Below are 23550 nucleotides of genomic sequence, written 5' to 3'. Positions count from 1 at the left end.
CCCACAGTTATTTGACTGCTTGCCCAAAGACCAGTTATTTTCCTGGTTTAAAGGTTAAGAAAAACACAACATTTGACTCAACTGTTACCCAGGATAATAAAGGTTCCATTACTAGCTAATAGTTATATAAATTTGTTACTCTCAGTGGGTTAAAACAACAAAACGCATTTATGTGGAACATGAGTGCCTGTGGATAAATACAACTGCCAGAAAGAACAAAAAAACCCCAAACCCTAGGAAAAGCCTTTCTTGAGCCTAGACCATCATTATAATAAACGTATACATGGACTAACCATCCCTACTATAGCTTTTATCATCAAAAAGAAATTACAGAAATATACTGAAAGACATGGCCACAGAGGAACAAAGTTTCTTGCAAATACTGGTGTGCACATAGCTGGTTAAGATGGGGCTGGTATCTGCCTGCTAGTGTCAAGCTTCCATAATTTACTTTGAAGTTAGCACTCCTCTAGTATTAGTCATAGCTACATGTTTATCTATAATATATGTATTATAACCAAAAACATGGTGTCAGGTTTGCATCTGGAGTGGTTTAAATCAATATAGCTCCAAATACATATACTAAAACGGCACTAGTACAGCAGCTAATATGGCTTTTTCTTTTCTCAGATTTGTTCAAGATAAATTTTCTTGGCTTACCTCATATGCATTCTTGATGTTGAGAGGCTGGCCTATAGCTGCTACGTGACCCACAATGCCCTTGTTCCACTCCAGGCGAATGCAGTTGTTGGAAGCTTCTTCCAGGGTTGAGCCTTCTGCCACGTCAAACAGCCTGCTTACAAGAAACTTCTCATTAGAGCTGTCCTCACAGACCAAGAACAGGGAATAGCGATCAGCTGCTATAAGCTCATGGATATGTAGGAAAATTTTATGGCAAAGCGCTGTGACATCTAAGTGACTAGAAATATCCTTCACAAGTTCTAATAGTCTTGAGCATTGATCCCCTGCACTGGTCTCAATCCTTGGAGATTGCAGAGGCATCTGTTCCTTCTTCTCAGAGCCGGAGAGGAAGCTCACTGCTCCAACCGAGTCCTTGACAAAAATAGGCCGTAAGGGTCTATCAAATTCAGAAGCAGATATTTTCCTTGCTGGTGTCCCAGAGTTGGTGGTCTCAGCACAGGCTGGCTGGTGACAAGCACAGGATACACTCTGGGATTTGGTTCCCTCCTTGCAGACTGGGATGGTATGAACTCTCTCAGCAAACCATGCATTAACCATTTCTCTGTAATGAAAATACAGTAAATGATGTAAGTTAAAAATCCTCAGGAACAAATACATACTTGAAGAGGACGCTGAAAAGTGGGTAACTTTCAGCCTTTTCATTCAGTGCATGCGAGTGCACCTTTAGTGCTTCTCTGTATCAATATTCTAATTTTATGCAGCACTTAGCCTAGATTAAGCAGTAATGTTTTATGCCCCATAATAAGGAAGCTATTTCTGCCTAAAGGAAATACCTGAATAAGGCAGAGGAAGACTGCATATGCTGTGGCTTTCAGAATATAGATCAGAAGCTTGCACTGTAATTTTGTGCTTGAGAAGTTCTGGACCTTCCCATTCCTAAGATTTGGATTTCAGTATAAGATGTATATATAGTCATATGAAGACAAAACTTTCTGGTTTAATTCTGCTTTTCTACACCATTTCTAACTTTTAAAAAGATAATTTTTAACTTTAATTCTGTCAAATCACCTGCAGCCACTCCTACTTTTGTCATTTATATACTAGCTCTCAGAGTTAATGAACAGTGCCTCAAAGCACAAAAGTTTTGCTTAAAAACTGTCAGAAAGAAACATGAATACTTCTGATCCAACCCCTTCAAAATAATGAAAAGACAGTTTTCATGCATCTCTCCTGTTTCCTTTCCTTACAGAAGCAACTCATTGCCTAATTCAACCCAAAAGCCTGAATGCCCCCCAAATTAATTTAAGTTTATCATTAACTTAAAAATGTAATGCATCTCTAGGATTTAACTGTGTTTCTCAAATTAATTTAGCACTACAATGCCAACCCTAATAACATCCTCAGTAAATACAGCATATCTTGAATTATCAATAAGTATACTTATGATATTGATGATATGTGGGCTTTTTCTTATCGCTACATTATTTTCTTGACCAAAATCTGTTGATTTGGTTGTTTGGTTGTTGTTTTTTTTTGTGGGGCTTTTTTTTGGGGGTGTGTGTGGGTTTTTTTCCAAATACAGGGCTTCTTATTTCATTTAGTCAGTGTCAAGGATTCCTCGCAGCACATGATCTACTCTCAGAAGAAATGTTTTTCTTCTGAATTACATAATGTTTGGGCCTACAAACAGCAAAAATCCTATTAAAAAGTCTGATCTTTTGGAAACCTTTCACAGTGGTCATGTCTTAAATTTGGGATATTTTTTATTTGCTCAGCAGACCACAGGAATTTCAAGAGTGAAGCCGAATGAAACCATGGAAATTAGTCAGGTTAGTCAGCCACTGATCAGTTACATGCATCAGTATATTAAATATGAAAAGCACTGTACATTGCCTTTTTTTCCTTACAGAACGGCTTCTTCTATATTGTAGAACGCAATACTGCAAGTACCATTAATTCAAAGTGATGTAATCAATTAAAATATAAAGCCCACAAATATTATTTTTATTAGCAAGCAATCCATACCAGGAAGCTTATTTGTCTTCTATTTGGAAGGTTTGAAAGAGTTTTTCAGATTTTGCAAACACATCATTTGGAGACCTCAACTGTAGGCAAAAAAATTTATGAAAAACTGAATTGATTTAGGAAATCATGTGAGTTTAAAGGGAGCACCTGGGCAAAAGAAAGTCATTATGTTACTCTACCCACTCCACTTCAGTGCAAGCTACCTAGTAACTTTTTGCTCCTTAAAAAACTGTATCTGACTGAAGTATCACTGTATAGCACTGTAAAACCAAACTCTTCTCTCATTTACACCAGTGCAACTCCAAATAAATGGATGATAGACTTCCCTTATTTTGGCTTCTATCTGTGTACTGCGGTCCTGATGATGCAAAACCTTACATACATGGTTAATATCATTTATAGCCCCAGTGGTCTTGAAGGCTGAATGGTCAGTGTGGTCACATAGGATGTTTGTGAATCTTCTGACAATGAGTATCCAAAACTGCTGAATGAAAACTTGGACACAATTAAGAAAGTGGGAGTTTTGCCTGAGTTCTACAGAGCTAGGATTTCATTCAATGTTTTTACATTTTCCATGAAGCTCCTGGAACAGTGCTTGCTGTAGCAATAACACATCTCAATCAACATCTATTATAAATTTCCCAGCTATCTAAAGCTAGTCCAGTTACTGGAAACATGGTGCCAGAAAACACAATGAAATTCCACTGTTATTCTGAAAGAGTTGTGGTTCATTGCTTAGCTACTTACTTTTAAAGGAAGTAAGCTCTGCTTTTTAAGTATATTAATAAAACCTCCCAATTATTTTTCTTTATTACAGCAGTGGTACTTTTTTTTTGGTGGAGTTACCTCATCCAAATGTTTTCTTGCAGCGAAGAAGCATAAAGAACAATTATTTATTATTAGAACTTTGAATGTAACAAGATTACTTTACAGTACTTAAACAGGATAAATATTAAATGTGGGAGCTGTGAACATGTCTTACTGAAATGCATAATGCTATCTGCATAGGGCAATATCACATGTGAAAATGCTGTTTCAATGACAGTCAAAGTAACAAGCTAGCGTGTGATAACTTGGAATTTTCATTTATGAAGCTGAATGAGAAAACAGATTAAAAATTTGTGGTTAAAATGACCAAAAGTATCCTTAAGAAAAATAAAAGACTTAAAATGCAAAAATGTGTAAGTAAACACAGTACAGCCTCTAAATCAGTGTTGGTAACTCTTGTCATCGTATGTATTGTGTTACACGTGGGTTCTTTTTGTTCCACTTTAATCTCCTCAAGAGAAGAAATTAACTGGAAATTGTAGTATTTTCTAAACAAAATGTAGCATCTAGCACTAAGGCTGCAGAAAAAAAACTGTGAACTGGGTGCATTTAAAGCCTTAGACACAAGAAGGTATACAGAATACTCAGAAGTTTTAAAAGAACACTTGTGACTTGACCCAGTTTCATGATTGTGGATGGTGATTTGATTTTTGAACACCGAGAACTGGCACTTAGGTAAAATAAGATTTAAAAGTAACTGTAATAACCTAGTATCAGATGGAGAGCATTCTTAAACAAGCAAGTGATTAGGAAGCTGTGTACTTTGTCTAGGCGTGTTTGAAAATGCTCAGGTGTGAACCTGTACTATTACTGAGTGACAGCAATTTGTAGAGCAATCTTTGATTCACTGCTTATTTACACATGAGTAAAGGAGAATATAAAATGCTATCATTTCACCTAGATCTGTTTTACACTGAATTTACATATATGGATGTGTTGATAAAAGATACACAGCAGAGAAAGAATCAGGTACCCTTTGTAGACAAAGCAAAAGCTAAAGCAGAAATGTGGTTTATCAGTTGAAACCTGCCATTTTATTTATTCTGGAGTGTTGTGTAATGATGGCATAGTAACAGTAATCAGTAGGAACAATGTATTCTAAATTATAATACCAGTTCTTAACCTGTGGCCATGAGGTAATTAAGTTTTTACCTTCCTGCATTTTTACTATGTAAAATAAATATTAATTTCTCTGTCTTACGGAGGTTATTGAGCGATGTGGAACATAACTGTGAAATCTTTCACATGAAAGTAATTACATACCTAACAAACAGTCAGTTCTTAGCAAAGGTAACTGTGTTATTTATGAGGCACTTTGACATTGAACAGAACTATATATGAAACTGCATAATTATGAGTAACATATTCCTGTCCCCTTTAATGTCTCTTAGATGATGGTCCAATAATTTGCCAGCATAGCATGCAATTCTCAAAAACACTCTGTAGGTTAACAACAACAAATCCTTAACTATACTGTTGAAAGTATGGTTTTCAACTTCAAACCATTTAGCCATTTCTATTTGGGCAACAGGAAAGCTGTTCAAATTCAGCTGGAATAAGAACAGTGTTCACTGACCTTTACTGAATGCTGCTTCTAACAAGGAAGCTATTTAGCTCCTTTTACTAAGTTACGCACACGGGTGGAAGAACTAGTATTTCACATTAACTGACATACGCTAACTCTGTTTAAAATCTATCAGAGTCTTGACATGCATTTCCTTGTTGACACACAATTCTATTCAACAATGCCTGACAAGAAGAGTATTATTACTAACAGAACTACTTTCTCAGCACAGAATTAGCTCAACGGCTATCTGATGGCAGACACATACTGAACCACAAGTGATGTTACTGGAAGTTAGTAACAAGTGCTATGATTAAGAGATCATTTTGAAAGGACTACAGAAAGAAACACACACTTGCTACTACTCGATTCCTATGAATAATCTTCAGTATGCATTGGCATTGTCAATAGCTGATTGTAAGGGCAAGACCCTTGCTGTAGAAGTAAATTTAGAAGTTGCAGGAGTGCACTAAACAAGAGCAGACACCAATCCATAGTGATCTACACAAATAGTTAAACCCAATGCAATGCCTCCATCCCAGGATAGTAATCTCTGCAATGTTGAGGAGCTGCAGGCGTGAGCACCCATTCCTCATGAGCTGCATATGCCTCCTTTACTGCAGTATGTGCCGCCACTCAAAACAGCTATAATTTATCTCAGAGTTCATGAACAAGAATAGTTGAACTAAGTGAAATAAGTATTTTTTAGTCACTTCTACCAGCCAAATCCAGTCTTTCCTCTATAAAACAGTTTCAAAGGAGCATGACAATAGTGACTGTTGAATTTGGCTAGTGACCTCATCAGCAGATGACAAAATTGGAGAGAAATCTTGAAGAAACAGGGATGAGAAGGGGATGAAAATATGATGGCAGGTAAAACATCTGAATTAGAAAAAAACAATAATTGGGTGACCCTCCTCTCTATAATCATTTGTATACAAGTACACACCATCTGCATTACATAAGAACTCAAGAACTTCAGGGGAATTAAGACTCTGTGGCCCTGATTTGTTACACTCTGTACAGGAAGCAGACTTGTCCCTAAAGCAAGAAGTTGTCAGTATGAATAGGCAACAAAACCAGAACATCACTGGGTGACAAAACACAGGCACAAGGAAGTAACATGGATTGAGCCAGGTCATGCAGAACAATACAAATAGACCTGAAGATAACTTCAGATCTAAGACCTGAAGAGATCCTTGCTTTATTTCTTGTGCCTTACCTATCAAACTGTGCTGACCTGGCACTAATTACTATTCTGCTTGTATACTGGGAATATTAAATTATTTATTGTACCCATCTTTGCTTCATTGTGATTACCTTCAAAATACAGGGCATACTTCTCAAACAAAAAGATACCAAAAATCCCCACCAACCCCTCAAACAGTGAAGATAGCCAGATTATAATTGTCTTTGCTCACACATGTAACCATGCTAGATATGTAATACCATACTAGTGTGACCATTCAGCAAGTATTTGGTATCTTTGAAAAATCTTGCAAAAACAGAGCACGAAAGTAATACTGAGATGCAATAATGATAGCATACTGCATCTTATCTTGCACAAAGAATGTATAATAATCACTGTACCATAAGAGGATGGAGCAATGACTAGCTTTCAGTGAAACTTTTTTTTTTTCAGTGAAACAAAAAAATTCCCCATTTTCTCTGTTGCTCATAAATCCTTTGTGTAAACAATGTGTAATGTTTCAGTAGCTGTGTGGACTATTATGCTAATTTTTCATTCAAACTAGCAGTTACTGATAATACACTGCAGGAGAGAGATTCACACCAAACTTGCCTAATAGAAAATGCCAGCTTTCAAGTATCTGAATTCCTGTGGCCTAATCCTGGTAGTGTTGAAATCAACAGTATTTCAAGCCAAGCTTTGTAACTATTTTCTCAATTGCTTTCCTTAAAATAACCACTAGATGTCTTCAAATTTCTTTCCCACATCTTGACATAATTTAGACATAGAAATAATTTAAAGCATTAGCAACAACTTCAAAACTATTCAGTTTTAACAAATGAGTTTGAAACTCAAAGTCACTTGGATATTATACTTGCCTACCCATTTTCTTTCCAGTATTTCCTATTTCATGATCATGTTCTAAGAATTTTTGTCTCCTTTCTGGCCATGGAAAGATTTAAGTAAACTGTTTAAGGCCTCAAGAGATGGAAAACAGTAAACTGACTGCAAAAGAAGTGTTTTCAAACCAACTAGAAAAGTAGATTGACAAAAACAATAGTTGTTTTTCCTTAAACCCTTTCCAATTATAGTTACTAGAGATGCTATTTCTAACAGTCGTAGGCAAACAGTTTTTGAAGACAAAGCATGACTTAAAAGCCAGTACCAATTATTTTGGCACAACTAAGTCAAATATATAAGCATACATTTAACTTCAAACATGTTAAGTAGCCCAACTGACTTCTGTTTGAATACAGATCTAAATTAAGAACTCATTCTTGATTCAAACCATGCTCATGGAAGAGTGAAATAACTTTTTAGAACTGTGAAATAACGTAAATCTTGTCTGAATGCTCATATTCTTTTTTAAAATAGGAGGCAGAGCTTTGCTTTATTATTTGAAGCAAAAGTATTTGAAATGGAGGACTAACACTAACAGGCTGTTCTTGGCTATTTTCAAGTTTTCTTTAACAACCAAACTGCAAGCTTAACTTTTCACAGGAAAGCTTTCTTCCACGGAAGGGACTCTCTATTCATACTGTAAAGACAGGCAGAATAAATCCTCAGGGACTGAAGGTCAAATTGCAAAACATGACGTTTATTTCTCCTCCAAATGTTTACTTCTCTTCCACACTCAAAAAAAAAAATTAAAAATAACTATATACCTAATTATTTTCTTGTGGAAAAGAACAGGACAATGCCAGTGAGTTAGGTGAAAGACAGATTAAAGGTCAACTTCACACCTGCCTGGAGACCTCACCAAAGTCTTAGGCACCACTTCAGTTCCACTTAAATTCCTAAAATAGGGATTAAGTAGGACTTAAGTGGTGCAGAGGCTTTGGGATGGCTCTCTGTGCTGGGGTGAGTTCACCATAATGCACAAATAAATGGGAAAATATATATCTTTTACTAAGCAAATATATTTTGTGGCTATATTTTCAGTGCCAGACCTAATGTGAAATTACAACCATGGAGTTATTCACAAGGGCCATTTGAGCAGGGCTTCTTTTCTGGCACTTTGTAAATAGCTCCTTTTGTGCCTAATGCCTTTTTCCCCCCCCGTTTCCTTCAAGTAAATCATATAAATAAGAAAGCATTCCATCTGAAATTATGTATGTTTCTTTGCCACTAAGTAAGAGAAAGACTTGTATTCTGTGGTTTTCTTAATTATATTTATTCATGACAAAAGCCAAATGCTTCCTCTTTAATGGTGAAAATTAAAATAGGTGGTAGCATATTAGTTCAAGTCAAGAATGTATTGTCTAAAGTTGCTTTGTTTGTAAGTCTTCATCTGAGCCATATATTCCCACACAATTCAGCTTTAATCTAGCATTCAAATAAGGATGAACATAGGCTATGATGTACTTGATTTGACCTAAAGACATCATGGGTGATATACCATGACTTTTATCCTTGTGCAGAGAGCTAGCACAATTTCAATGCACTATGGAAGTCTCACTTCAGCTTCAAAATTAGACCAATTGGTATTTTTATAAGAATACAGACATAAATTTCCTCCTAACATAATGATTCTTCAATACATGCCCAACACAAAACTTCCACGAGTTTCTACAATTTAGAAATAAAAGATGTCTGACTTTCTTGTCTCCTGCAGAGACAATGTATGTCTCTGCTCCACTTTTCTTCCCAGTTTCCAGAAATTTGACCCTGTTCTCTAAAGTCTTCTTAGGAAGAGCAAAAAAATGGAAATGAGATTTCAAACGCCTATTGGCTTTATCAAAAGTACTGCAATATGGTAATAATGTTACCTTGAATCAAAATAAGGCAAAAAGATTTTAACTGTTTACAGTTCATCCCATCTTATCTTTTACCTGTCCTCTAAGGTTTAGCAGTTGTATTTTCATTATGTGCACACCCATTTGTTTCTTTATTACCTATAGCAAACTGTATGTAGTAAAAGCACATTCTCTTTGCAGCTGTTCAGCACTATCTGTTGAGTAGTTTATCTTCACACCAAGGACTCTGTGTAGGAGTTCAGGTTATAGCTTTTTGGGCATTAAAGATGTAAATTGATAGTAAGTGATTTCTTATCGTTTCTCAAATGACAGTTTCTTTGTCAATAAAACAGTAATTGCTGTTTTAGACATCGTTTCCAAAATACTCTGACACACACCTAGCTTTATTTCCAAGAATAAATGCCAACAATACTTAATCACATTTACAACTTCATGCATGTGAGTAACATTCCTTACCTTCTCAAGTGCTTTTTGAATCAGGAGCTTGAAGTATTTTGGCATGACCTTAAAACTTTGCAGTTATCAAGAAAGGCATAAAGATATGGATATTTATAAGTGGGACAATTATGGAGATCATTAGACGAACAATAAAACTTTCCAAGGTTTCACAGAAATCGGGGGGGGGGGGGGGGGGGGGGCAGTTCTGTATTTCATTCTCAGAAAAGTTTTGCCAATATCTAAAAAAACCAAGCAAGTGGGAGAAAATTGTGATTCCTTCATTAACGCTACTGTTTCATGTGGTTTTCAAGCCATGGTCCAAACAACCAGTGGATCTGCAGTCCTCCTGTAAATGCTTCACATATGGTAACTTAGAAAAGCAAGTCCCCTTTCAGCATGTTCAAACAATGTGCACAGGATTCTGCATCTCCACTGGAAAACTGTTAGGGGTCCTTCAATCATAGAGGCTTAAAACCCACTGCCTACTTCCCAAGGTCACGTTAGGGATGAATATGGCTCATACCTGTATATTTTTAGGATTATTATTTTTTGTTTGTCAGCAATATCTTTTTAAGAAAAGGCACAGGCCAAAGCACATTTCATTGCAGAAAATCTTTGACAGCTCTATCTTAAAAAAATCTGAATTTTTATACACCATCTCAAAAAATTAATTTCCTTCCAATCAGAAAAAAAAATACATATATTACCAAACAATGACTTGACCTAATGCATATGACATATAATATTTATGAGATTAAATATCAAATAGCCAGCTCAAAATGAAAAATATTTTTTAAAAGCCCTCTAGACACAGAAATTAGAAGGCAAATGTCCTCAGTAATTTAGTACTGCAGGCAGCACATTACGAACTAATTGTCCATCAGCCATGAAAAACAAATAAACCCCAAACAACTGTATTTGAGTTTTTTCAAAGTAATAAATGTAATTGATATATTCAAGTTGTGCAATTTCTGCATTTCAGTAAAGTACATTCTCCCAGTAAACGCCACCTCTGAAATCTTTAGTGAAGCACTATGAAGTACCATGCAGTTAAGGACATTTCTTTTTCCAACTACAACTCCACCTTACCTCATTTGTAAATGTATCCCAGCCCTGCTAATTAGCCAAGGTGTATTTATAACAAAAGAATTTTATCTTATTTCCAGTAAAAGGAGAACAAGACTTGGGTTAGTAATTTGTATCTATCATGCCATGCATTTAGGCAACCAGACACAAACTGCCTGGAACAACGCAGTTGCCTCTGAGAGGAGAATTTCGACTTTGTTTTGGCAGTCTGCTCCTTCAGATCGCAAAGACGACTAAATGAGATTCACTCCCGTATTTTCAAGATTAGGGACAAGCTGGAAGTCAGAAACACAGAAATATTCCATAGGAGGTTAAAGTAAGTATGATGTTTGAACATGATGACAACGCATGGATATTTTTTTAAAAAGAAATTAAAAAGATAAAACTTTAGGAAAAGAAAAAGGGTAACAAATTCAGCCATAAACGCAGTACAATTTTGTGACAAAGGCGGCTGCAGATTATGCCTTTATAGCATCTAGCTAGAACAATTGTATTTGCAGCAGCAGCAGCTACAGAGAGCCTGTAACAACAGTATGGGTAAACATAGGATACAATCTAAAAGAAGAATAATTTTACTTCAAAACATTTCTGCTTTCTGAGAAGCCAGAGTATGATAGGCTATTCTAAAACTTTGAAGGGGGAAAAAATAACAAGAAGAGCTGAAACAAACAACAACAACAAAAAAAATACCTTAAATTTAGTAGGAGCTTAGGCATTTAGAAATCTTGAACCCGTAAGTGGCAAACTCTCCAGCCAGGTTTGTCAGCCAGCACACCGTATCACTAAGTGAACCAAATTCATCTTGTCACTGAGTGTGCTGGTGATACACTTCCCTTTTGTTGTTCTGCACTTTGATCATACTGTAACAACACTACATGGATAATAGCTACTTACTATCTCTGAACACCACTTGTACAACATAAAGTAATAAATAACTGATTCTCTAGCTTACTCACAGGATCACTGTTTATTCACATACTCAAAGGAGGGCGCATTTTAAAGCTACTCGCCTGGACTACAGGCTTATAGGATTGCATCTTTGCACTGCACAGGTGGAAGCCAACACACATAGCTTTATTGCAGAATGTGTCAGTCCACCTAGCCATCAAAGGCTGGAGGAAAGCAGTAATGGGGCCTGCCTGTAGATGCTACCAACCTTGAGGCATCGCAAGATCAAAATACAAGGTGTAAGCCACTTGCATATACTTAGCTTCTACAACACATGTTAAGGGAGAGGAGGAAAACAGGTGCAAATTTGTTAAGTAGATGACCTGCAGCCCTTCTCCACAAGAATGCAGAATACAGATCGGGAAGCCTAGCAACTCTTAGCACAACAATTAATACAAACTAATAGTGAAAAAAACAACCAACCAACATTTTCCTTTAAAGTACCACCTTATGAGAAAATATAATTTTTATTTAAGCCATGAAAACAGAAACTAATATCAAACTGACTAATGCAAAATGGAACAAGAGGTAACTATTCAATGACTACATGAGATTATGTGACCCCCATACTTAAAAAAAACACACTACAACAACAAAACACATCTGCAGGCATGAGACCACCCAAAGCAAGCATTTTAAGTATTATTTAGTCACCTAATTAAAACATTTTTTTGGTGGAAATTACCAAAAGAACTACTGTATAAAACACTGCAGGGAATTCATTAATTGCAGGGAAAAATATTTAATACCTATCAAATTGCTAAATTAGGTTCTGATTCAAAGTTCATTACTATCAGCTAAGAGGGCTTGTGTTACTCTGTAATAAATGGTTGAACTGCTGATCTTTCCCTATTCCCCTGCATAAATATTTGAGAAACAGAGAGAGAAACTATCCTTACGCATTAGCAATTGTAGCTCGCAATGTGAAGTAGAATATGCCTCTGTGCTCTGCAAAATACCAAATTAACTAACTACTTGGTCTATTGCTTTTAGGACCTGTGAGGACCTTGTCATATTATGAAGCAAACCAAAAATTATGAAGCAGTAATTTAAGATTAGAAAACACTTGAATCTCATTCAAGGAAAGCTGTTTTACTCGACAGAGTAATGCAATGCTAAGTAAGCCTCTGTTCAATGTATTGCTGTTGTACAAAGATTCAACCGAAAGCATGGCAATGAATTTTAGGGGTTTGCTCTTTTCAAGCTCTAAATAACACTACAATGTAAAACATTACACCTTTTTACAGAGTACCTCTGTTCCTTCAAACCACTCAGCATTACAGGATATCATTTTAGTGAATAAAATTTGAACCAACATTTAGTCAAGTAATTTGTCATTTGCCTTTTCAAATAAAAGCTTACATATAAAAGAGATATTCCTAATTATAAAGTTACAGTTTTCTATCTATACAGTAAGGACAAAAAAGAAAACATTCCACACAAGACAGCTGAGAAGAGAGTTTTGAGACAAACACAGTTTCCATCACTTCAAAAACATCACAGAATTGTTGCCAAGCGAGAACTCAAAGTCAACAGTTTTTCTGCAAAACCCTCCCTAAATGCAGAGGCATCACCATCATGAGACATGACCGAATTGCATCTTCTGAACCACTGCCTCTCCTCAGACCCACACAAACACAAAACTGTGTCCCAGCATTAGAGAGGAAAAAAAAAAAAAGACTAACCAAACCTAAACCTCTCCACGGGTAAAACAAATCTGACACAGCAGTTACTATTAATTAGCATTCCTATTTGTTCAATACTACTTCCAGTTTCCAAAGGAAGTGTGACAGGCTGAACTAATAAAATGTTACTTCTCAAAGCTGCTAACACCCTATTTCCTGGGCAAACAAACTACCCCCTCAGCTACGTACCGTGCACGAGTGTTCTGGAGAATACCAAGGCTAACTACTTCCATCTAGGCATCCTACACCTATGCACAGCCTTATTAAAAAAAAAAAAAAAAAAGACATAAAATCAACATTTAAAAGACATTTTAAAAGGCATTTTTTTGTTTTTCTGTTAAATGAACCTAAGGAAGAAGCAGCAGCAGAAAGGGGTCTGCCTGACAGATGGTCACAAGAAAGCAGGTGACCCCTGAAGCTTTCCAGCTTACTGCGAGTCAATTATTAATGGGGATTTCTCTTCTTACCGCCCCATCCCATGCAGAGAGGAGCAGCAGCAAAACCTCTTTCAGAGCGCGTCCATCCCTGCTAAGTGACTTGGGAAAGAAGTGAACCGGCAGCGGCGAGCAGATGGTGCGGCCGGCTCAGGCGCGCGTCCGAGGAACAAACCGTGGGACTTACTAACCCGAGCTCTCCACTGCGATACACCGTGGGAGTTGCAGATCGCCTGTGCTCCCCGCATCCCCACTGCTTTGTTTATCGGAAAATACTCAAAATGGAAACCTGACTCCACTTCTAAAAATAGCCTCATCTACTCGACTGTCAACTTGGAAGTCCCGCTGCTGGAAGTTTGAGCAAATACCTCGTCTTATCTCCAAAAGGCAGCATGTCAACCCAGCGGAGAAGCACCCAGGCGAGCTCCTCAGGGCTTTTACCTCAGGTTCTGTGCGAGAGCCCAACGCCACCGCCAGGCGCGCGCCGAGAGGCCGCCCCCTGCCGGCCGCGCGCTGCCCCCCGCCCGCCGCCCCCTGCCGGCCCGCCCCGGCGCCCGCTCCCCTCAGCGTCTCCGCGCCGCGGCCGCCGCACCCTGAGGTGCCGGTGTCCCGCCCGGACAGACCCCCGCGGCCCCCGGCGGAGCTCCGGGCGCGAACGCACAGCGTACGGCTTCAGCGGCCCCGCACGCCTCGCCAGCTGCCTGCCTTGGCGCCGAACCCATCGCCCTCGCCGTCCGGTGGCCGCCGAGGGGCCAGAATAAGGTGACAAGCCCACGGAGCGAGCGAGGTCGCCATGGGCAGCGCTTTGTTTCGGGTCACTAAGTAATGACATAAGGTGCCCTCCCGGCGAGGGGTTACCTCAGGCTCCCACAGATTTCCACTCAGTTGCACCGAGGGCGGGGGAACCGCGCTCCGCTCAGGCGCTGGCCCGGCCGTCCGAGGCGCGGGAGGCACCGCCGCACAGCGCGGCCGGGCGCAGGGCAGGCAGCTCCGAGGCCCCGCGGGCGCTTTTTGTCTTTTATTTTTTTATTTTCAATGCAGACGGCAAAAGGGGGGGTGGGGGGGAGGGAAGAGCGACCTTTTGCTGGGAAGAAAAGTCCGGCCTCTCCCCGCCGCCGCTCCCGTCTTACCTTGTGGCTTTCCGAACAAAGTAAGAGCGGGTAAAGTCGCCGTGATCGTCCAGCCACGCTTCCACCGCTTCCCGCTCCGGCGGGGGGGGGCAGCTGCGCTCCATGCTCCGCTCCGCGCCGCCGCTCTGCCTCCGGCCGCCGCCGCTTCCCCCTGCCGGCCCTGTGCTCGCGGCCGGGGGGAGCCGGCTGGCTGCCGCCCCGCTCCCAGGTGCTGCCCGGCCCCGGCGGCACCTCAGCGCATCTCCCGCCGGCTCCACCTCCGCAGCGCCCCGGGGGGCTGCCGCGCCCCGGGCCCGCCCCACCCCGGCCCGTCCCACCCCGGCCCGGCCGCACCGGCGGCAGCCCCCGGCCCCGGCGGTGCCCAGCGCGGCGGTAGCGGGAGGGCGCGCTCGTGTGCGCGGCCCCGCGGCGGGCGGCCCTGCGGCGGCGTGGCTGAGCCGGGGCGGCTGGGCCGGGCGCTCCCCGCGGGGCTGGGGGCAAAGGCAAGCCGTGAAAAAGTAATTTGTTCTCCCGCTGCCTGGCAAAGGGGCTCGTCCCGAGGTACGGCCTGCTTCGGTGCTAACAGGGTGTCGCTTCGCAGTGTTTTGCCCTGGGTGTCAGTGTGTGATCTTTGACAGACCTCAGCCTGGAAAGCGGTGCTAAAGCCCTGGCTTTTCAGTCCTTCATGCCTGCAGTTAGGCTTTGAGATCCATTTTACATGTTCAATAAGCGCAGCCTAGTTTTGAAGATGCTCGACACGCAGCTCCTACTTTCTCCAATGTTACACAGCCAGGACTGAAATTTTGGTTACCGCTGAACATCACTCTCATGTATTGTAGTTCCATTCTAAGGTATGCATGCACTCACACTTGTAATTATTTGGAAGCTGCATTCACAAAAGACCTTGCACAAAGTGTGATGCGCATGTGTGGTTTCCTGTGTCATCACGTGCAGTATCTTTGAAGGTAAGATATGAATAACAAATAGCAGCATGTTTTTTGGGAAAGGGACGTACAGGCTCTGTAAAATCATTCTCCTGTGTAATCAGTTGAGAAAGATCATATACAATGTTTTCTGCTGCTCCTAAACCCCTTTGAGTGCATGCAAGGCAGCATTCTTCAGATAGAGCAGATATCCCTGCACACTTTAGCAATTTTTTTTGCAGTGCATCTAGAGGCTCGACTTACAGAGATCTCGGTGGGATTCTGCAGCCTGAGAAGGAGCAGCAGCAGGAACTTCACAGCAAAGGGATTAAGAGCCTGTCCGTGAGCTTGGGGAAAGTTTCCTCTTCTGTGTCTTTGTGTCACATCTGCCCATAACGCTCACTTGGACATGTGTGTCTTTTGGCTGTGTGAGAGTTTGTGTGTAATAAGAGGCACTCTGAAAGGGAGGTTTTACGTGAACGTTACTCTGTTATAAAAGGAATCGCAGGAGAAACTTGCATAGTGACCAAAGAGCAAAAGAGAAGATAAGGTATGAACCAGTTAAGATATGCTGCAAGAGTCAAGACACTATTCAAGGCAAAGAGAAATCTTTCAGCAGGGAAACAGAATTACCAAGCAAACTGCATAAACAGACAACATGGCAATAAATGAAGCCAATGTTTAGTGTCAAAGCCTGGAAAGTATGGTATGTTAGAAAAAAGAAAATAAACCTTTCACGTAACTCATAGACTTCTAAATTAACTGTTTCGTGTCAGGAAAAGGGTTTTGAGGTTGACAGTGTACATGGCAATGAAAGCTTGTAAGCTAGGCAGAGCTTTTGGAATGTAACACCATGTTAGAATGCTTAAGAAGTATAACAGAAATTTAAAACATACAATTGTAAAATGCAGATTTCATAAATGTCTGAAATGGCATTCCCTGCATGGTCTCATATGGAATATTGATCATAGTACTGCTCATCACATCTCAAAAAGCAGAATTATCAGAGGTGACCTAGACAGGAAAACCAAGAATGACCAAACACACGGAAATATCTTTTCTATAAAGAGGCAGAAAGAGTTTGTTTACAAAGGGTTGAACAAAAATACATAATTACTAGTATTTTAAAAGTAAGATAGGATTTTCTCTCTGTCTCATAGGAGAATAACAAGGTAATGGTCAATGAAATTATGTCAGCTGCAATACGTTTTACAATTTCACCTAATCAGGAGTAGCACTAATAGAAATAAGCATTTATACTGTAGTAGCATCCAGTAAGCCCCAGTTAAGAACAGATATTGTACTAAGCACTGTAAACATGTTATGTTGAGTACTAGGCTAGCTGAGAAGCATACAGCATCCCTGCACATCATGCCACAAAGCTTGGGACCTTTAGGTGAAGCTGCCTCTACCTGCCAGCAGCTGCTCAGGCTGGGACAGTAGATGTATGACAGCGTACCAAAGGAGGGGGAAGCTGGGCAGTGCAACAGCACTGCTTTGCTATTCAGCCTACAGATAAGAATCAGTAAAGCCAATGCAAATTATTATCTTCCTGTAAATTCAATGGTAAAGCAGCAGTTCAAAGGATTGCTACCCAAGCAAAGAATAGCAGAGTCTTTCCCAAAAGAAATAAAAATGGAACAGTGGGGGGAAAAAGGGATACTGTCTCTGTATCCGATGAATTTCCATGAATAATAATGAACATGCTGTTTTCATTTTTAAGGTGACAGGAGGGGATGAAGGCCAAGTATAACAAAGAAGTTAACGGTAAAAGTGGAAAAAGTCTTCCATGATTCTGGCTTCCAAAGTGCTCTGAAAAAGCTCCGTGTATCTTAGCTCACGCCCAGCTTTCCAATTTGTTTCCAGAACTCGGATGACAGAATTGATGGGCAGTAGCTATAAACCTGAGAAGGGTTTGTAGTAATGATACAAATAAGCGTGTCAAGTTTAAAATCGGCTTGTGGCAAAGCAGTATGTTTGAGAGCTCCATACAGAAGCCAGGATGCTTTTCCAGCAGTAGGCCATTCTATCACAGGGCTGGTTGACAGAAAAGCGTTTTAGCTGTAGTCTTTTGTTTGTACGTTTTGCAAATATTGTCATGTAAGGAGGTAAGAAAGGTGGAAATTTTTTTTGTATGTGTAAGGCACACAAATTAGAAATGCTGCTAACTCATGTTAATTAGTAAGAACAAGTATGGAAGTATGTGATCCGGGAAGTATTTATGTGACATTTTATGCTCAAATAACTCTATACTTACTTACACTTATTTGAAAGTAATTTATTTCTATATTGTTTCCCTTTAAAATAGAAAAAAATAAGGTTTCAAATGTCACCACAGTTGACTTATTTGTCTGACTTACTCATTAGATGAATTGAAGCAGCATTTAGCTTTGCTAAGAAGTGGGAATTGGCTGTCTTTCTGACATCCCTTAAATCTGGAAAACAGTTGGTCCATTTTGGCTCCTAAAACGAGTTTAGGGCTGTACTATAATGCCAATGAGGCTAGAATATGATAAGGTAGAGGAAACTATTCTGCTTCTTTATTAGCCAGCACTTTTACACACACATGCAAACACACACGCAGTGGAAGAATCCTAATATTAGTAAAGCAAGTTTCCATTTCCCTTCCATTATTTAAGTTGCATAAAAAGAGTGAAATAGCAACCACAATCAAATTCATTTAAAACCTAATTGTTACTTTACTGATGAAAATACTAAATCATGAGAATGTCTTATCAGGTTATTCTCTCAGTCGTTTCCAAATAATTACTGGAAATGCTTCCCAAATAAACATAGCTAGGCAGAGCTACTCACTCCTTGCATAACCTGCCTTATCCTCTGGGATAGCATTGCATATGGCCTACAGGAAGCCATGTAAAATAGGAGCTTCCTCCTATTTTGATTTGAATGTGATTGAGCATTTGCGTCAATCAAAGTACTGTGCAAAATTATTGTTAACCTCGAGAAAGCAGCAGCTTCTCCAAGTTTGTAATACACAGGCATTTGTCTGGAAAATACTTCTAACTATATCTACTGAAAAACGTAATTTAGAATTTTGAGGTTAATGTATTAGCCTTTAATACGTCAGCCAACTGATATCCTCAAATTGTAACCTTTTTTCCTTTCTATTGGAAATCTCAGGATAAATTTGAAGACTTGTTACCAAGTCCTCCCTCTCTCAGTCTTCTCTCCTTTAAGCTTAAGTAGTGCCAATTCAATTCTTCCTTGAATGTCATGTTTTCCATTTGCCATATTTTCTTTACCATTCCTGCAGTGTCTCACCAAGTGAGGATCTAGTAATCCAGCTGAATGCATATCCACACTACATGAAATGGAAGGGATATTTTGGGTACCTTGTGGGCTATTTCCCTCCTAATACTGTCACCCTCGGATATACCTTCTTGGCAACAGTCTGATACTGTTGATTTGTGGTGACCGACTGTACTCTGTTCCCTTTTTATAAATACTTGTAATGTAGTCAGATGTTGCCTGTGCATCTGCCTACTTCTGCCTAACTGTGTTTTCTTGCTCTTGAACCTTTTTAATTTCATCCTGTGCTTGCAGTCCATTTCTCCAATTTATCAAGATTATTTTGAATTCTCTGCCTGTCCTCAAGTGTGTACTTGGCCTCACCAAGCTTAGTGCAGTTTTGCTGAAGGGCAGAGGTCTGGGCAATGATTGGGTAAGGTGCAGGTGAGTGAAACTGTAGGTGGACTAGGTGGAATTCTCAGTGCTGTTACTGGTTTAGCTAGCTGCAGCTTCTGGTGCCTGCATGCTAGAAGCACATCTTCAGTGAATGTGCAAACACAGCCCTGATCTAAGTAGGACGATTACGCCATGGTTGTATTGCGTGGGATAACACCAAATGCAATACATTGACTGGTTCAGATGGGCTACAATCCCTGGTAACTGTGTACCCACGTAGTCCATTCGCAGTTGCATTCAGCAGACCCTTCTGGGCTTCTGAGATGTTGAATATTGAAACTGTGATTAACATATTCTTTCTTTTAATGTAGACGTAGAGTTTGGCAGAGTTTAAACAGGAGGTGGTAGATAAGTAGGAACCTTGTGTAGATCAGATTTCATTCCAGACCCTTCTCATGTGCATAACAAATGGGTTTTGTATTTACATGATACTTAGCTTATTTTTAAAGAGCTTTTAGCAACTACCAGCTGGTTAGTTATTTTCATTTAGCAGTTACTCTTATTAGGACTTCTACTAGTAATTGTGATTTTGAATTGAAGTATTGGTTTTGTACTTGGAGTTACAGATAATTATGAAGTCAAATTATAAGGGGCTTTTTTTCCTGTTTGTGGTTGTTGAGGGAAGGAGACTCAGTGATGAGCTATATAAATGAAAGATTAGTCTGGTGTTTTTCAAGTTTTCATTTCCTTGCAATTTGGACCATGCTGTTTAGGATTGTATGGGCTGCTTAGGTGTGTGTGAGGAGGAGAACCCTGACTCCACTGGAGTAGTACAATAGCTTTCACCCATGTCCATGATCCAGAATTTAATTCAATTAACAGTTTCAATCTCCTTGCATTTCAATTGACAGTTATAAAGAGTTGCCCCAGTGCCCGGTAGCTAAAGGCATCTTTCCCACCACCATGCAGCTCTGTGCTATTCTTCTCTTTCTTTATGTTTCTTAAATGTGATGCTGCTTCACTTGAGACTTTGCAGCTGATGAATACTGTATCTGCAGAAGAGAGCAGAATATGTATCAAAGTCTGTTGAGGGTCTGACCAGCACTGGCACAGTGGGCAGCAGAAGGTACGTACAGCCCAAGGTTTTCTGCTATATTTGCATAACATAGCATGCCAGAAATGGAACATGAAGGGGATACTTTTGTGGGGGAAAACGAGAAGTAAATCCACAGCAGTTCAAAATACATTACTCTTATGATGATCTCCCCGTATTTTCCTAATAAAAGGCCATGGAACCTCACCCAGCAGTTCAGCATTAATGCAAAGTTTTAGAAAGACTATTGTTATTATACAGGGATTCGAATCCAACATGTCCCTGAGTATGTTGTTCACACAGTTAGTTTTCCATGCTGCTCAACGTTTTTACTGGTTTTCTTTTGCATTTATCTGTCTTCAGTAGCGTGCATAGAGCCTACTATGTTGGTTTCCAATAGATTAGAAAGCCATCTACTATCCCATTTCTGTATTCATAGACCATAATTCTCTGTCAAACTTCTCACATATTAACAACTGGAGTTTCTAAAGGCTCCATATCACCACAAATTATTAGTATCGTTTCTCTCAGTAAAGCTTCTGGTTTACTGGAGATGCTTTTTTCAGTATGTTTTCCCAGTAGTGATCTCTCTGAAACCACAGAGAGGTGTAACAGCAGCAAGAACTCCTACCAGCTATTCCCTCATCTTGTACAGTATGAGTAACTTTTGCCTACACTTTGCTCTGAGAACGCATGTCTGCTTGGGTCTACTGTTGCTGTTTCTTTCTTTTCAGAGTGACTGCTTTTCACAAAATCATTTTCCATCTTGGAAATGAGACTAATTTTCTTTGTTCTTTTAATGAACAACTTTGTCTTCTCTGTGTTGGCCAGATAATATAGGCCAGACCTTTACTAAATGATCTTAGTTGTTCTATATTAATGGCCTGCCCTTTCCATTATTTATCACTCTGTTACTTTTTGTAACTTGCAGCTTTTTCTAGCAATAATTTTATATTTTTGTTTAGATCATTCAGTATGGTTTGGGTCCATTTTGTATGGACCACACTGATGGTATACATTGCTGGGGTTTTTACCAAAAATGCTGTAAAGCTACAAGCCAAAGCCCTACAGAAATCTTAGAGAAGTTGCCTTTATCAAACTAATTCATAATCTCTTGGGAAAATAAGAAGGTTGTGGGGTTTTTTTCTGACAAAACTCATTTTCTGTGTTGACTGGCGTTAATTATACTATCACCCTTTAATTGTACACTGATTTCTTCCTGTACCAGCCTTTCCATCAGTTTTCCTGACATTGATGTCAGGCAAAATGGTCTGCAATTTCCTTATTAAATAATGGAACAATGCTTGCTTTCCTCTGTCTTCGGGAACTCATGTGGGATTTCAAGACATGTTTTTCTTAGTTTGCTTCTTTTAAATTTTATCTTAGTGAGGTTTAGGGTTAATGCCCAGGGTTAAATAGGTATTATTTTACTTCCTGATATTTTGGTATCTTAGTAGTGAACATAGGAATTGCTGCTTTGACAGATCACATGAAGAGTATTTTAGTGTCATAGAGGTGGTTAATCTTTCTAGTAATTTCTAGTAATGTTTGTTGCTATCACTATGAAATCTTCATAACCCAGGATATAACATTAACAAAAGTGTATATGCAGCTAATTTTGTTGTTTTCTACCTTACCATAACAAGTAAAACTGGTGTTTAGACATTGCCCTGGAAACTATGTGAAGTGTATGCTGTACACTAAGGTGCCCAGAAAATTTGTATAACAGTGCAGTCCTGCTACAAATAGATAAAAGTAATAAATCTGACCAGTGCCAAAGTTTTAAAGACTTTTCTGAATCTTAACCTATACTCTCTCATTTATTTATTTAAAGTAATAGAAGACTTGATCTTATCCAGACCCCAAAGTAATTAAACTGAACATTTCCTATTGGTCTTTGTGGAAGGCATTTTTGAAAGATGAGGTGTTCCTTGACCCAGCTTGCACTGTACTTAACTGAGTAAATTAACTCTTTTTGACCCATTAGGAGGAAACATACTTTAGTAAAACTGTGGTCTGATTTATTCATGAGAACAAACATCATTTGTATTCTATATGCATCACTGATTCTGGAAAAATAACTATGAATGAAATTCAACACTTCACTCTCTAAAGACCACAACTGGAATCAGAACTTCTTTGTACTGGAAGCTCTACCACAAATATATCTCTTGCTTGAGTGGTTATGTCATCAAATATTCACATATTTTTTTAATTTATAGAAGGGGAGGGTGGGAATGGAGGTTTGTACCCAGTCCAACACAAAGCCTACAAGTTAACACAGAATATATCACTGAAGTATTATGCAGTGGGCATAAAAATTGTCAGGGCATTTTAGCAATGTACAGACATACTCTGGTAATTAAGTAAAGCGTTAATCTGTGACTGAAAAAGCAACAAAAAATTAAACAGTAAACAAGGTGAATGGAGAGGTTACTTATGTATAACATGGATATTATAACCTAAAGATATAACCAGAAAATCTCCATTGTTCTGAACAAGCAAGGAAAATGTGTAAGAGATTAGTCTGTAACTAAGGCTAACTGCAGCAATGCTAAATGAATATATCGGGTTTGTATGGCTTTTTAATTATACTCAAGAACAAAATGTGTAAGAACAATCAGACTGTGAAGAGGTTGCTATACCTGAGCGTGTGTCTATTTCTGGATCCCATTTGATTTTTTTCAGAGGGGTATGGCATACCCAGGATCCTTACATTTCCTCCTTCAGTTTTCATGCCTATCCCTCAAGACATCTGTGGTGTAGACATTTGTTCAGCCAAGGGAGTCTGAATGAGCACATTCACCATGTACCATTGCTGATCCCAGATCAGCTGCAATCTGATGAAAAAGTGTTCCCCACGGTGGATGGTCATACTGTCTCATCTCATTTATTTTTTTTAAAGCTTTGGCAAGCCTGAGGGCCTGGAGCCTTCAAAACTTTTTGATACTAGGTAACTAGTTTCTGTCTGGTAAATAAAAGAAGAAAACTATTAGAGCAAGTAAGTGAAATGGATCTTTAGACTCTCCCATCAAATAGCTGTGGGTCAGCACCACCCCTGCCTTCCTGAATAAGTGAAGCCGTATTTCTCAGGAAAATAGTGAGCGATCCAAGAGCTATCAGGTCCAAATTGTCATGGCTACATATCTTTCCACACTTGGTGCTCCATTTCTGAAATTGCTACT

General features: G+C 39.4%; 1 protein-coding gene across 9 annotated transcripts in view; it reads right to left on the bottom strand.

Annotated features, from left to right (window-relative positions):
- PDE5A (phosphodiesterase 5A) overlaps positions 1-23550 on the bottom strand; it is a 143895-nt gene that overhangs the window by 51586 nt on the left and 68759 nt on the right. For 3 of the 9 annotated variants that reach the window (XM_080373565.1, XM_080373561.1, XM_080373562.1), the window contains one exon: positions 661-1243. In XM_080373565.1, coding sequence (XP_080229691.1) covers positions 661-1243 — 583 coding nt within the window. The other 6 variants (XM_080373563.1, XM_080373564.1, XM_080373567.1 and 3 more) reach the window with 5 other exon arrangements.

Source organism: Falco punctatus, assembly GCF_963210335.1.
Source record: "Falco punctatus genome assembly, chromosome: 1".
Lineage (NCBI taxonomy): Eukaryota > Metazoa > Chordata > Aves > Falconiformes > Falconidae > Falco > Falco punctatus.
The sequence above is the reverse complement of the archived record's forward strand: the minus strand, read 5'-3'. Positions and strand labels throughout refer to the sequence as shown.